At 43.0% G+C, this 15,685-nt stretch overlaps 1 protein-coding gene across 1 annotated transcript; it reads right to left on the bottom strand.

The window, feature by feature from the left end:
• Window positions 1-3,123: 3,123 nt before the first annotated feature.
• LOC134631365 (circadian-associated transcriptional repressor) lies at window positions 3,124-11,721 on the bottom strand. Its single transcript, XM_063479615.1, has 6 exons — window positions 11,588-11,721; window positions 9,051-9,513; window positions 8,628-8,703; window positions 8,025-8,103; window positions 6,223-6,352; window positions 3,124-4,810 (listed from the first exon to the last, which is right to left on the bottom strand). Exons 2-6 carry the CDS (start codon window positions 9,471-9,473, stop codon window positions 4,418-4,420), a joined length of 1,101 nt encoding a protein of 366 aa, XP_063335685.1. The 5' UTR covers window positions 9,474-9,513; window positions 11,588-11,721; the 3' UTR covers window positions 3,124-4,417.
• Between the last annotated feature and the right edge of the window lie 3,964 nt (window positions 11,722-15,685).

The following is a 15,685-nucleotide window of genomic DNA, read 5'->3' as shown; positions in this document are numbered from 1 at the left end:
GCAAAAACAGCATCTGACTTCATGAAGCAATGATTTATACCGTATATCAATGAACTGTGAAATCATACGTAACAACAAACCATACACCAAATTCAATTTCAGGTTTGTGTAGTGGAAGATGAGACAAGAAGTTCATATTAAACTGCATATGGAGGGTAGATAAGCAAACTGAGGATTGCGGAGGAGCAGCCATGGATCGTCGCAGTTCTTTCACCATTTGTATAACCTGCTCTTCTAATAATTGGACGGGGGATATTTTGGGTTCACAGGTCTCCTAATTAAAAGCGCTCAGCCCTCTGACAGATGAGACCATTATTTCTGTGGAGTGTGAATGAATCAGCAGCAGTTCATAATAACGTAATGAGTCAATCTGTTGCTTTGCACAGCCCAAATCAAAATCTGTGACAGTCTCTTGCGAAGTTGCTCAATATCCTCAACAGGCTGCTCACCCGCCAGCGCAAGAATGCGCACATTTTTTAGAGAATCAATCATTTATTTATAGATTTTGTACCTATATGATCACGTGAGCATCAAACGTGTACGGCTGTATTTCTCTGTTTAGGTCTGACATGCTGCTAGGTCACAATATGCTGATGGCAGTTCAGAACATGTAATTATGTAATACCTGTGATAATGGTGTGATTGGGACTGTCTTTTAACACTACAGTCTAAAAGAGCAGAGCCACGGTGAGCATCAGCACAAAAGGAATGATTGCATTACAGACGGTTTGAATGCTTAACAATTTCATGAAGCTTTTTAAACGATTACCATCATCAGTGGCAGTCCTGCAAATATCTGCCCTTTATTCACTACCTGCACTGCTGCAGTTGGCCTTTCTTTTGATATCATCAACTGAATGGATTGTTAGGTGTTGGCAAGTGATTTCACACTCACCACATCTGGCTCTTTCTGGATGGGAGGATTATAAATACAGTAGGTGTATAAATAACCACTGCTGGGTGAAGCACTGCCACCTTAGCTGTGATTCAGTCTCACCCCCTTGTCATTTTAAACCCAGCTGGAGCTCAAATCAGGGCCTTTTTACAATAAAAGAGCAGCTAGAAAAATGAAGCCCTATTTATTATTCCTTGTGGCTTTTTGTGACTGGAACCACAGACCCCTTGTCCACCCCCTTTCTTCTCTCCCACTCGCCTTTGAATGCTTCTGACAAAAGGCTCCAATCTCTGCTGCTGCAGTAATGATTAGCTCTTTGTAGTTCTGCCCATACATACAAAAAAAAAAAGAAAAACCCTCAGACATCAATCAGTTTTGTGCAGCATAACCTCTGTGGACCTTTAAAAAGGAAAGCAATGAGGTTTCTTGTCCATGGTAGAATTGGTCTATAATGTTATCTGGTAACTCTTGTACCGCTTTGTTGAACATAATTGAATAATTAAGGATCTAATTTGCCATCACTTTGAGGTATTCTGGTACTTGGTTATTTTTTGTGCACTTACAACTTACCTTTTCTTAAACTCTCTAGTAGAGTAGGCAATTCTTGATCTTTCACAGTTATTAAAATTATTTTAAATGAGAAATTCGAGTCTTACTTTTTGAGCATGTTCTCGTAGTACTTTTAAACTCACCCATCTCAGTCTGCAGAATCCTGCACCTACTTACTTTTATATTCATAGCACTTTGCTTTCCATGCACTTTCACAGCACATTACATCACATCACAAGTTCATTATTGGCAGGGTGTTTATATTGAGAGTTCTGTCTTTTGTTGATGCAGCTCTTCCTATCATTCATAACAACTTCCGTTTTCTGGGCGATCTGTGCCAGCTGTCAATGGACATGAACGCTGTCAGGTCATCTGTGCACGTGAGTCCAGACCATTAGCCTTTTCCTGAGAGATGAGCTCTGGGGCAGCAACACTGAAACAAAGCAGTGCGGCTAATCGACCCAATCAACCCTTTCAGCTCGGAAAAAGAGACACGTGCTTCACTAGTGTGTAATTTAGTGAAGCACAAATGAAAATGGGGTAGATCGCTACCATTTTTAATCTCATTAACTTCCTGAATGGTTGTTTTTGAGGCCGTAGAACTCCCACATGCTTCTATTTTCAGACCTCGTGGACATGACATGTTCTTACTGACAGAAACAAAACTCGACATGCCATGAGCTGAGTGAAAGTGAATCCACAGTCAGTGGTAACAGTGGTTTCACAAAATGTTCAGAAGCAAAAATTGGGCCTAACAAATAAAAAAAAAGCATCTTAAATACATTTTTTGTTTCTTTTTGTCAAACATGAGGCATTTGCTTGCTGGATAGCAAATAATGCAAATATGTTCTAAATACATTTAGAAGTGGAGCTAACTGCTTATATCTCGGCCACACACAAGAGTATAAAAGACTTGCTTCTTGCCTTTTTCATGAACTAATCTGCAAATCAAATCTGATATCTGGCACATGCAGAGCCATTCTCTCTCCTTCTTGCAGGTTGTGAAAAACTGTGCGCTTGGAATTCCTCTTTGTCTACAGGCATGTAAAAACACAGTGTGGCAACACTTTCTGAGAAATGTGAAGTGATACTGAGCCGTGCAAGCAGTAATTTCACTTTGCCTGTACAGCACAACTGAGGTAAAGAAGATGAAACCCTGCCCTGCAAACAATAAATCTTTTTATTCCCTCAGGAAGTAGGCTCGCTTTGAGTGACTCACCCTATAATTGGCCCAACTACGACATTAATCAGATAGCACCCTTTTCTTCTTTCTTTGGGGGTCTTTGATGCATAATTGAGCGGGTTTAGCTCTTGGGTGAGAATTATTTTCAGGCCATTGTGTATATTCTTTTTGCTTATACGTCACCCTTTGAAAAAAGCCTTTGGTGAAAACCAAGTGTATCCTATTGAATACCTGGATTTTTGTCAGGTTTTGAGACCTCTACATCATCAGTGTGATTGTTTTTCCCTGAAGAGCCTGAATAAGTTGTAGAATGCAACAAAAATCTATAAATTAATACTCATATATACAGTTTGATGTTTAAATTCTTCTAATAAAGATTTGTCAGAAGGTTCAATAAACACACTAGTTTTTTTTTAAAAATGCGAATTTTCTTGCAATTATTTCATGGTTTAGGCTTTACAGTGTTAAGCAATTTCCCAACAGAAGAATCTGTAGCCATTTGTTTTGCATCAAACAAATATAACCACATTTATTTTGAAAGTATAAAATTTCACACTGTAAAGGCCACTTTTCAGGGTAAATTGACAACCTTCCTGTAAGATTTACACAGACAAAAAAGCTTGTCCATCTCTCCGCTGGTCCAACATACTGTCCAGTTCTGTGGCAAAAAAAAAAGAAAAGAAAAAGAAAAAAAAAAAGCTATTGTTCTGCTTCACCACAGAAAATAGTTGGCGAGATCTGAATAACTTATTCAAAACAGGAAAACGGCAGGAGAGTGAGAATTCCTGATTTGTACATCCCACAGAGGACAGGGGAGCAAGGTTTCCAAACGGTTCTCTCTCTTTCTCTTTATTAAACCAGCTTACAGGCACAGCTTGACGTTACAGGCACTGTTTGCCTTCTACTGGGAGACTCGAAAGAAATCTGCAGTTGACATTCTTTACACTGGCACCAGTCAGGCCACGAGAGCATCCCCACTGAGACAGCATCCTCCGTTTGTAGAAGCGGGGAGACTTTGCGCTGCAGACCTTGTCGTCAGAGGCCATTTGTTGGCTCACCGTAGCTCTGTCGAGGTGTCCTTACTTTGAGCATAGTGTTCACATTCTTACTCACTAACCGTGACGTGGTGCTCGCTGAGGTAGAACAGTTGTACCAAAAGAGTTATTTATAAAGAATACAAATGAGTAACAGTCACATCAATAAACTTAAGAGTGGAGTCATGGGAGGGGAGGGGAACAACATCACATTTCACCCACATTTTCAGCACAACAATATGTAGATCACTGACATATCTTCCTTCCTTCCAGCACAAACCTTTCCTTCAGTTCTTTCCCTTTCACTCGTAATGGCAGCTTCACAGATACTCAGACTGTATTTTTTTTTTTTTTTTTTACATCTACAAGCCAGTGCGAACAAATTCAGTTGTGAAAATACTTTCTCCGGTATCACGGCATGTGAAATTTATCCTTCCAACTCTCACACACGCTGTTGAAGAGTGCAAAAATAAAAAGAGAGAAGAGGGGGGGAAAAAGAAGAGATAAGTCAACAAAAAGGGAAATAAAGCAGATAGTTGTCATGTTAGAGAGGGTACACCGCCGTACAGAAAAGTCACATTGTTCATCGACACCGCTTCCATATTAAAAGAGGAATCGGTAACATCCCTTTTGAAGGCTCTCATCTCTCCTGAAGGCTGGAATGAGCTAAGTGAGCTGATTGGCTCCCTGCAGGGTGGGCAAGGCGAGGCTCCTCTGCGCGCTGCTTACGGCTGGACACCGAGCCCTCTGTGTGGACTAGGACCAGCTGCTGTCCGTCAAACGCCCTGTCCCCTTACGTGTGATGATGCTGTCCGTCGATTTTAGAAGCCTTTCTAGACAGGGCGCGTTGATTTTGCCCGGCGGCGGGCCTCTGGGCACCAAGTTTGTCTTAGTTTGGCTGTCTGTGCTGGAGGACACGGCGCTGTCCTGCGTTAGGTCTCTGTCACTGGGGGTCAGCAGGGGCCTGGGACCAGCCTGGGCCTGCTCTGCTGTGGGAGAGCAAATGGGTGACGTGTGGAGCCACTTCAGATTATTGGCAGAGTAAGCTCCAGGAGGAGTGAGATCTGTGACTCTCAGGGCTTTGGCGGTGGCTGGAGGATCGCTAGTAGTGATGGCGCTCGCTGCTGCAGATGTGGTCACTGGAGACAGCTGTTGAGTATGACAAAAAAGTTGCTCAGTTTCAACTGCGTGACCATGTATTATTCAGCGATGATTCTAATTGATTACCAAGACCTAATTTTCATTTGCTGTCCATCTAGTTATTATAAGGACCCTGAAATATAAATAATATATTCATCGTGCAGAAATCTGAGTGAGGCCCAGATAATGGAAGGGCTGAAAGCAACACTAAAACGGTAAATGGTTAGTTCTTTTATAGCGCTTTCCTACTCAAGCACTCAAAGCACTTAATACCACAAGCACTTTTTTCCTCTAAGTGCTTTCCATCGAACGTTCACACTCTGATCAAGCCACCAACCTTCCGATTAGCAGATGACCTGGTTTACCTCCTGAGCTACAGCCACCCCTAAACACACTGCAGGAACCTCTAATCGCATAAAAATGGCCCGAGAGCAAATAAGCCCCAAAATCTGGGTGGGGCGCTGCAACAACCTGAACACACATGTACACAGTGTATTAGCGCCTCAAAATTATTTAATTTCCTCTGTTTAATATCTAACATTAGGGGTAAACACTGGCATTAATGAGTTTTGTTTCCATGTTTCTAAAATATTCTATCTGAACCGTGATTTGGCCTCCACTAATTCTTGAGGATCTTGTTGTTTAGTTACTAGAAGCCCCAGCTTGTTGAAAAGCTACTTATTTTGTCTGCCATCTGGTGCCGGACACTAAGTGTCCAATGAGATGTTTTTATCCAGAAAGTAAATAACACGCTGAAGAGTGTGGCAGAAAATTATGAGCACGGTTCTGAGGGCGATAATTCTCTGTGTATTTGTTTAAACACACGATCTTTAGATAATCCGTGAGAATTCCCCCAGTTTTCTTTTCTCACACGTCGCACAGAGCAAGAAATAGTCCACGTTCAGCCATGCTCGCGCTACTAGAAATACTCGATTTGGGAACCTGCTCCGATTGAGCTGCACCACCTGCATAATTTACACACTGTAGCAATCAGACTTTGTAGTAGGGATCTGGTATGAGCAGTATCGATCATAGTGGGTGTAGTCAGTTATAAAGAATAAAAAAAACCTAATGTAGATCATAAAATCCTGTTCATGACAGGGTGTGTCAGGACTAATTCCTCACCAATTAAATGCAAAGGAATGTTCTAAAGTATCCTGACCTTTCTTATCCCCTTAGGGACACTCCTCCAAAATTGCCTTTTCTCCTCTGTCATTGTTCTTAGTGAACCTGAGACTGCAGTAATACCTCAGTAAAAATAGCTTTTAATCCTCCTGTCCCTGTTCCAGACCTGTGATTAAATAATAATAGATATTTTAGTCGCTCTTTCACTGCGTCGTCACCATATGTTCTTGGCAGTGGGATTTATCTAGGCGAAGAGCTCTTACACAACAGCTTCTTTCTTTTTTTTTTAACTTTACCTTGAGTTTCTTGGTAGGAGCAGCTTCCTCTGTTTGGGTGACAGTGAGTGGGTGTTCTTGAAGCTTTACATTAGGGAACCAGCTCTTCAGCATTTCTTCCATTTTAAGAATGATATTAACGTATTTCTCCCTGGAAGCAGAGGTGGAAAAAAAAGAAAAGAAACAGAGAGTGAGAGAGAGCTATTAACTCAAGCTATCACGCGCGAATCTGAGTAATCGAGCAAAAATCTTGGTAACCTCTTCTCTGAAATCTACCTCCCCATCAAGCTCGCACAGGAAATATGCACTCTTGAAAAGCAAGCGAACACATTCACTCGCTCAACAAAGCCTGCTCTCCATGTGTGTGGGGAGGGGAACATTGTCTTAAGTACATTTCTCACACGCTTTGAGCTCACACGTGGACTGGCGTATAATACTCCTGCTCGCCTCTAAATATAAACGCCAAAGCCACAACGTTCTCCCACAGCGTCAGTGTAAAAATAAAACAGTTGACGCAGTTCACGTCGGAGGTGGGCGCAGTCAGAATCCCCCTTAACTGCTGCCCGTCAGAACCAGATGGCGAGTGGGGATTAGCCTGGGCCGTATGATCGGGACCTTCCTGCTATATTCAGTCCAACCCATGTTAAATTCATGTGAAAGATTATCCGCCACAGTGGCTGCTAAAAAAAAAGTCACTTTGATCCTATCTACCATTGTGTTGCTCCAGGGCCTGCCAGCTGGCAACACAGAGCAGACACCAGGAGAGACACGAGGGAGGGGTTTAGTCCACCTTCCAGCCTCTGCCCTGGCTGTCTGCAGGGAGGCTGCCACACCCACTCTTTGTTTCCCTTATGGAGGCAGCAGCTGGTGGGTGAGGGCTCCAATTAGTCTGCGCTAGGCTCAGGAGCACTTTGTCTAATATCAGTATACCTTGATGCAAAGCCTCGTGCTAACTGCACCCCAAAGATTCCTATTCAGTTTCACAGCTAAACTGTACACGATGCCGGGATTTCGTTTCAGTGTAATCAAATAGTATTGATACGATCGCTGAGTGCAATCGCTCTGTGAAATTATGCTCTAAAGTGATTACTCAAATCAAAAACTCAAAACTTTCCAGCTTCTTAAATGTGACAGTTTCCTGTTTCCAGATAATTGAAACATATATAACACGAGTTTCTGAAATTTTTTGATAGCCACGTTCATCAGATATGGAAGTTTTCTATTCAGCGGTTAAGAAAATGCACAAATGAATGGACAGATATTCTTTTTTATATGTGGAGGAAAAGACTTGCACTAAAAATCAGATCATAAGGACTTGAGAATTGGTAGGTTTTTTTTCCATTTAACAATGTGAAATATCAAAACATTTTAAATTTGACTGGGAAACAGGGACTATAAGAGTTTCTCCTTGAAAGGAGTGATATCATATTCCATTATGCTGTCTGGCCGGTGGAGAGCTAATCACACAGACACAAGTGGGCCGCTCTCACAGTGGAGCCTGATACATTTTTAACAAGATGCCCAGCTTTAGTGAGAGGCAGCCATCTCTGCAGTAAATTTATCCTGAATGTGTGGGGGTAGCAGCAACCTGCTGTGAGCCATGTGTCAGAAACATAACGGAGACCACTTCGACCCACAGATAGCAAGCAGTATTGGGTAGCCCTTGTATATGTATGCTGGGGGATGCACTGTGGTTCTCACACGGGTTTGAAACCACAAGTGAAAAGAGCACACAGATTTTCTACGCTGACACATTTATGTCAAAGTACCGATTATCATTGTTTCATGTAGGGCAGAATGTGGGTCACATTTAGGACACCTACCCCATGTAGGGGTTCTGCAGAACACCCATGATCCTCTGAATCCGGTCCATGGCGACACTCTCCTGGAAACTGCTGAGTCCTGGCAAGAAGAAAGTTGTAGCATGAGCCACATGAACTGTGTTGACAGCAGGGCTGAGTCTGTTCAGCAGATGGGTAGTGTGAAATGTGTGTGTGAAGGAACAGACTCCCTGCTTCTGTGGCCAGGAAGTGCTGGGTCACACGAGGTTCGGGTTTGACTAAGATCCCAAACTAAGCAGTTTTTGTGCCCGCCTGAACGCGGTGCTCTCTTTCAGAGATCCTCATAATGCCTATCTGACTCAAGAACTGCATCACTTTACACATACACACACACACATGCGCACATATACAAGGAATGCTTGTGGTTAGATGACAGTCCTACGACAACACATGTTTCAGACATCTCATACTCATATCTCAGGGACACCTATTCCACAAAGACTTGCGTAGTCTATGCACTCTATTGTTTTGTTTTTTTTCTGAGACAAAAGAGACCGTGAAAAACAGACTCAACTAAGACATTTTGTGTTAAATCAGGTTAATATCTTGTGTGTGACGCAGAAGACATATTAAATGCTGACTTACTTTCTTTGTATCTCCCTGAACGAAGGCCATTCAAGATTGATGACAGTGGATGAATGTAGCATTGTAGCTCCATGCACTGAAAATAATAACAGATTTATTAGTGTTAGTGGGTAATAAAACACCTTTAAAAACCTTTTCTGATAAGCTCATAATAAATCAGCCTCCCCCCAGTTCATTTTGTTATATAAGTTGACAACAACCTTCGATGACTAACTAGCTTTGTTTGACCTATGACAGAAAAAGTCTAGTTCTTTAGAAATGGATAGCAAATAGGGGAAGGTCATTTTTACTGGAAATGTCATGCAGGAAGCACTCTGTAAAACCACTACGGGAGTCAGTCTGGGTGATAGGGTACGCGCTAGTTTTGCTGACACTGTCAACCACTGTCTGTGGAAAGCACACATGAACCACAGAGGCGCTCACCTTGCTGCTAAAAATTCTCTCTTTCTCTGACATGTTGGAAATGAGCTGCCGTTCTTTGCATTCTTCCTCTGTAGAGCCGCGAGGTCTCTTCAGTGCCTGCTGAGTGTTGTTGCCATTCATTCTTTCTCCTTGCTGTGTTTTACACAGTCCAGTGGCTGTGTCTCTGTCCCATTTTTCCATGCAGCCGGGAGATCCCCGGCTGGAGACCTCCCTGACCTCGCTCCAGTTACCGTCGCCCTCCTTCAAGTCGCTGCTCCAGCGGCAGCTGCTGTCAGTCGGGCCCAGGTGCGAAGCGGCACAGGGGGATAAAGGAGCTTCTGTCTGGCTGTGCTTTCTGGTACAGTCAGGCTCCTGCTCGTTCTCATTATCCTCATTGTCGCTAGCCAGCCAGTCAATAGAGTTGTCCGAATCTGTAGCAGACATCCTCAGCTGCAGGGTCTAAATAGCACTGACCATCACCGACCTGACAAAGAGAAAGTCACCGTTATTACATTGCAACAACATGAAACATATTAAAGGGAGCAGCAATAACAGATGCGGAGACGAGAAACAGTGAATTAAAAATGAACTACATCAAGGCCTTTAGCCAAAATAATCAAATGTAGTGTTCTCGAGCAAAAAGTCAAGAAAAAACAAAAAAACTCCAGCCAAGCAGACATAACAATAAAGACAGAGGAGGGACAGCAGTGTACTCTGAGCAGATGGTGGCAGTGAGATAACAGTTGTTGGGACCACAATGACCTGTTTGTTTTGCAGATGCAACACCTGAGCCAGTAAACACAGGCCAGCCACCATCAAAAGCAAACAGCAAACGGTCCCGTGCCCCATCCAATACTCGGGGGTGGTGGGTGGAGGGCTCACATCATTTGTCCCTCCAAATTGTTTTCACTGCAACCCTCAAACGTCTTCACATCACAAACAAACAAATTTCTAAATTTCACGATTGCTACCCTGACTATCCCCCCCCCCCACTCTGATTCTGTCAGCTGGCCTGCCAGCTGCTACCACCACATTCATTCATACACTTCGTTCGCTTGCTTATTCAAAGGGGCAGAGGTCTGCCACCATGACGACTAGTGCCTCGACGAACCGCAGACCTCCCATCAACACAAGTGACACTTGTGGGGTGAAAAAAGAGATTTAACAAAATGGGAAGCGTTCTTCAGCAATGATCGCCTTCTGAATAAAAAAAACAATCCAACTAAAGGCTCTTCACGGAGGCTTAATTGCAGTATATTTCCTCTGTGTTTATTACAAGGGGGGAAGTGAGAACAGCATTTTCAGCACAGAGATTATTTTAGGATTTCCAGAGTTAAGGACTGCCATGTCTCTTGCTTCCTGTAAAATTTGAGGGCAGAGGGGTTAATTGCTCCCTGATTCTTTGTTGCCTTCTGATCTTATTGTTACAGAGGAGGGGTGGAGCGGACATTTACTGATATACTGAATAAAATGCAAAACATATAGATGATGTCATTGCTCTAAATCAAAGCAATGATTTACAGGAGCACATGAGTATTGAGCGCCATAGAAGAGATTCAGCAAAGTCCCAAAGAATCTTGAATCTAATTCCAAGATACTGCAATGTCAGTCTGTTTTGTGTTGTGTAATACTGTATTACACAACACAAAACATGCACAGACACTGCAGTAGCAAAAAGAAAATCTAATTTCTCTCTATAATTGTATAAAAGTCGCTCTTCGTATTAATATACTAACTCTAAATGAATCCAATAGCACTGAGAAAATATATCAACATATATGTGCCATGACTAGCTCCACGCTACTACTAATTTCTTTCTGTGATAAAAACAGCATACACATGGCAAGCTTACTAAATATTCACTTGCCCTGGGCCTTTGCATGCGCATATAGGCCTACAGTTGTATTCTGATAACACTTTAAATAATAGTAGGTATTGAAAACAGCTAACACCGTGGATTTCTGAATCAAAGGAAAGGTGGTCCCATAAAGCAATTTAAAAAATATATATACCAGTTAGCTTCCGCGACCTCGACGTCTACATCTACCTGTGTAGGTGGGGCACCTGAATAGAGATGCCCACCGCTTAACACGTACGCCGATATGCTTGAAATATAAGAGAATATTTCAGATATTCACACGTCGTTATCTCTCGCCAGAGAAAACGAGCATAGGAAGATAAGGTGGAAGGTCTGATCTGTCCGCCTAAATGCGGGTTTCACATCAGTTGGGTAACAGACACAATAGACTTCCTCATCAGTCACAGTAAATTTGGCAGCATGCTGGATTATTAAAATATAAATATATATATTTAAACAATAAAGAAAGAATGGAAACAGAAATATCAGTCCCTGTCACAAGAAGGCTACCATATCGCAGCATTAAACACAACCGCAAACTCTTTGTTTTTGTGACCAGGTTGTCTGTGTGAAATGCCTCTAGATGATTTAAAATAATAATAATGTTAATAGGATACGTTTAGTCCCCTCAGAAACGCACAGTAAATGATGTTTATCGGGAGGCTCTGGACATTAAAAGGACATGCGGATGGGTGCCTACCTTCCCAGGATGGAGCGGCTGGTCGTACTCTTCCTTTGTTTAGCGGTAAATCCAGTAGGACTGTCGGCAGAGAGCAGCTGATGTGCTGGACGTGCGGCGTGAGAGAGAGGAGGCAGAACATCCAGTGATCGGCCCGTGTTGCTTCTCCCAAGGCAACGTGTCTGGGAGGGCGGGACTAGCGGGAGCATGCGCTCCCATTTGCTCCTCGAGCGGCTCCGACTGACCAATCGGCTCCTCCGTTCAGTGCAGCCGCGGAGCAATAGGCGAGGCCGGTTTACATATGCAAATGACATGGAAATGACACAAACACGTGGACACGCGGATCGGTTTCATTTCAGCAGCTGGGTGAAAAGTCAAGCCAGGACTGGCTGTGGTCATTCTACAGGCATTCTTGGGCATTATATCATCTGGATGATGATGCTGGACTTGAGGCATGTCAGTAAGCTGAGCGGCTCTGCTAAAGGCGCAGTCAGCAATTTCAGGAACAAGTGTGAGAGTTAATGAGTTTGCCCAAGGACACTTCGGTAGAGTGTAGCAGGCACTTATTTTTGCACCTTTAAAATATGTTTGCTAATGGTGGTGGTGGGGGCATCAGCAAAGTAATTAAAGGGCAACTGGTAAGATCGATTCACATGTATTTATTATAAGGAAGATTCTGTCCATGTAATAGATATTATTAGGTCATTTCTGACATTTAAATCTGTAATATAAGGCTACTTTGTTATCGTTTAACTTTATAAAATGATAACACACTTAATTAGGATGACCTGCAAAGTAACTCGATTTTAGAAAATATAGGAGAAATAGACGAGAGAAAGTACCTGCTGTGAAACTATACAGTACTTGTGTAAGTACATAATACTTTCTGCATGCCATAAGACATTACATAAGATGTGAGTGACTAAGTAAATAATACATTAAGATGAATCATAGTGGAATTAGTCATTAATTGCTTCATTTTGCTTTTCTTGAGAAGGTAAATGCACGAAACCAGAACCACTTTTCCACCTGCAAAGCTGCTTCTTCTTGACCATAGCGCTGTATTTTTTTTATTATTTATAATTTATTTTTTTCTAGGCACAGTGATGGTAAAACTGATGACTCATAGGACCTCTGTTTGACTGCATGAGAGAGTAGGATTAGGTGCCCTCTGTCAGAGGCCAGACGAGAATCCTGAGCTTGGAGCCAGTGAGTCACGAACCCTTTCACAGCAAACAGTGGTGGGGGGGGGAGATCACGTGCGCCTGGGAGACGCCCACTCAAAAAGCACAAACGGCCTGGTCTCCTCATCTCCCTCAGTTGACAATGCGGATAGACAGGATTTGAAACAACACATTTTCCCCCCTTCTCTCTCCAGAGTAAACAGGTCACATGCGAAAAGGCTCCGCGAGATGTTTGCAGAGCCGAGGACGCTGCCCAGACAGTTTTAACAACCGGGTGCAAATCTGTCTGAGATATAATGCAGAAGGACTTCTTGGACTGTCATCTTTGCTTTCTATAATGAGCTTGTACCATGGTAATTAGATTGAAAAGGCAATTTGTGGTCAAGTGATCATAGAGTAGCATATGTGGCTACTTTTGCTTTATGTGCTGCCGTCACAATGAAGAGCAGGCAGGATGAGGGCACCAGCAAACACTAGCTTTGCTCTCTACGGATGAGCCTGTAATCACATCCTGCTGTGAAGAATGCATTCTAAAACCAGTCAAGGTGACACACCTACTGGCACGGTTAGACATTCATTTTGAATTTTAATTGTCCTGTAAATCACAGCGGTCTCTCACACATCCCACAAACAGCCTGCTGTTGTTCTGCTCCCCAGGCTCTGATCCCCCGGTGACCCCAGACTTTGTGACGACAGAGAGCTTCCTACAGCTTTCCAGCAAACTCTCATTTCCCTTATTTGTCTTAGAGGCTGTCACTGTGAAATATATATCACATTCACCTCAAAGCACAGGAAACAGACATATCTACATGCATTTGATGTTCAAAGAGCTTTTATTGGGCTCATACATTCAGCATTCTGAACCACGCACGCATGACATACATATAGAAACCTTAGCCACAGATTGTCGTGAATGTTTCAGTAAATCTTTTGTGTGATCGCCAGGAATGTTTAAGTGTTTAACAACAATCCAATTCTACGGAGCCGTTCTCCAATTTTCACAATCTGTCATTCGCATAAAGAACAACAGCAGCATTTTGCAGTCTGTTCACAAAAGGGAACTCTTTTTATCTGTGCGTTTTCCTGTCAGGATCCAAGATGAGTCACACGACACAAACTGGCACTGCGATTTTCAATTTGTCAGAGAGGCAGGCTGAAAACATATCCCACAGAGACTGGATTTCTCCCGCTCTCATTCATAAAAAATAAGAGCCCAATCAGAGACTCACACCCACTTTATTATAGGGCATAAGCTGAACATCTGTCCCTGTCTAACCCTGTCTTCTCAAAAAAATAAAAAATAAAGACTCAGCACGTGTGCGTGGGGAGCATCAACCGCACCTCACCCTATGGACTAAAGGCAGCTCTGAACTCAAGTACATGTGTGCACGATTTACGGTATTGTAAAATCTGTTTCTCATTTTCAGGCAGCATCACATGTCTAATGCAATGACTTGCCATCAAAAGGACTAGCCACTAACCTAAACTGACCCATGTTACACTTGCATAAAGTGAGGGAATGTGAGAAACTTTGGCCTTACCAGTAAATATGCTGCAAGTGGACGCAGGCATACATGTGAGAGTGTTTGGGTGCCATTTGCATGGGAGCGTATTTGCGTTTGTGTCTGTTATATCAACATCTGTCGCGTGAACTGTGTATATGACTCAGCTGGGTGTACCCTGGCTTTGAACCATATGCTTTCCCAAACTCAAAACCTGACCTATGGTGACACACACATGCATGGTTTCTTTAAATTGGGACGGCAAACAACAGACTTCCCACACCATTGTTCACATTATGCCTGCTCACCACTAATAGCAGGAGTGCGACCCAGGCACAGGTTTTGGTTTGGAGCTCAGATGGAGGAGAAAACCGACAGGAATGTCCATAACTGTGTTAACGACAACTAAAGCTGTTGCAGGGAACACAAATGTAAACACAAAGGTGCACCAGACATTAAAAACGTCCTCTGGCTGGACATAATTGACATCGGTACAAAATATTGGGTCTTTGCAGTGATTCATAGACTTGTAATAACAGGATTACATAACTTTTTTTCCTGTAATGTTTGCAAAGCTTTGGACTACCTCCCTCAAGTCTCAGCCACCAATTGAGCGTGTCAGCTTTGAGGAATAAAACCTAATTTTCCCATCAATCTAGCTGAAGATGAACTTTGTGACTTGGATCCCGTTCTCTGCTTATGTGTTTTACAATGATCTTCACAGATGTTCCACGTGACAATAACAGAATGCCTGAAATTGCTTTAGACTTTAATCTGAATCTGGGCAATCCTTCACCATGTCTGGACCCTGTTTAGCTTTAATCTTGGTTAGAAAACATGTCTTCCACTTCTCCCTAGTGTAGCATATTACTCCTCCAGATATGTCATCCTGTTACAGTAAATGCTACTTCTACAAATAAACCCCACCCACACACTAGAAGTGTAACTGCATGTACTGTGGGCATGCTGCAGCGGCGGGGTGGCGGTGGGGGGGTGTCAGTTGTATGCGCAGCCAATCGCATTTAGTTTTGATATTAGAGGTTATGCAGTCAGAGAAGGAGTGATACTCATTGCATTTTTGTTGCTTTAAAGGGTTGGACTTCCGGCGCCCCGTCATACACCCTCCCTCTTCCTTTTGCACCTTCTCCCTCTTCCAACTTCAGTCACATGTGCTTCATCCAGAGAAAAAGCTCCCTGACCATTTTCCACACAGACAGTTCACATGCAGGCAGTTGAGAATGTCTGGCAGCAAACCACTGACAAATATTTTATGGCTCTGTGTATGTGTGTGTGTGTGCGTGCATGTTTATACTCTGTCTAGTGTCTGAACGGCTGCCAGAGCAGCTCAAGCGACAGTGGGATATCTATCTGCAGGGCTGAATGTTACATGTGACTGGGGTATATTTTAACTAGGTTATGTAAGTGCTCCAGCC

The sequence above is a fragment of the Pelmatolapia mariae genome, linkage group LG7 (assembly GCF_036321145.2).
Source record: "Pelmatolapia mariae isolate MD_Pm_ZW linkage group LG7, Pm_UMD_F_2, whole genome shotgun sequence".
Lineage (NCBI taxonomy): Eukaryota > Metazoa > Chordata > Actinopteri > Cichliformes > Cichlidae > Pelmatolapia > Pelmatolapia mariae.
The sequence above is the reverse complement of the archived record's forward strand: the minus strand, read 5'-3'. Positions and strand labels throughout refer to the sequence as shown.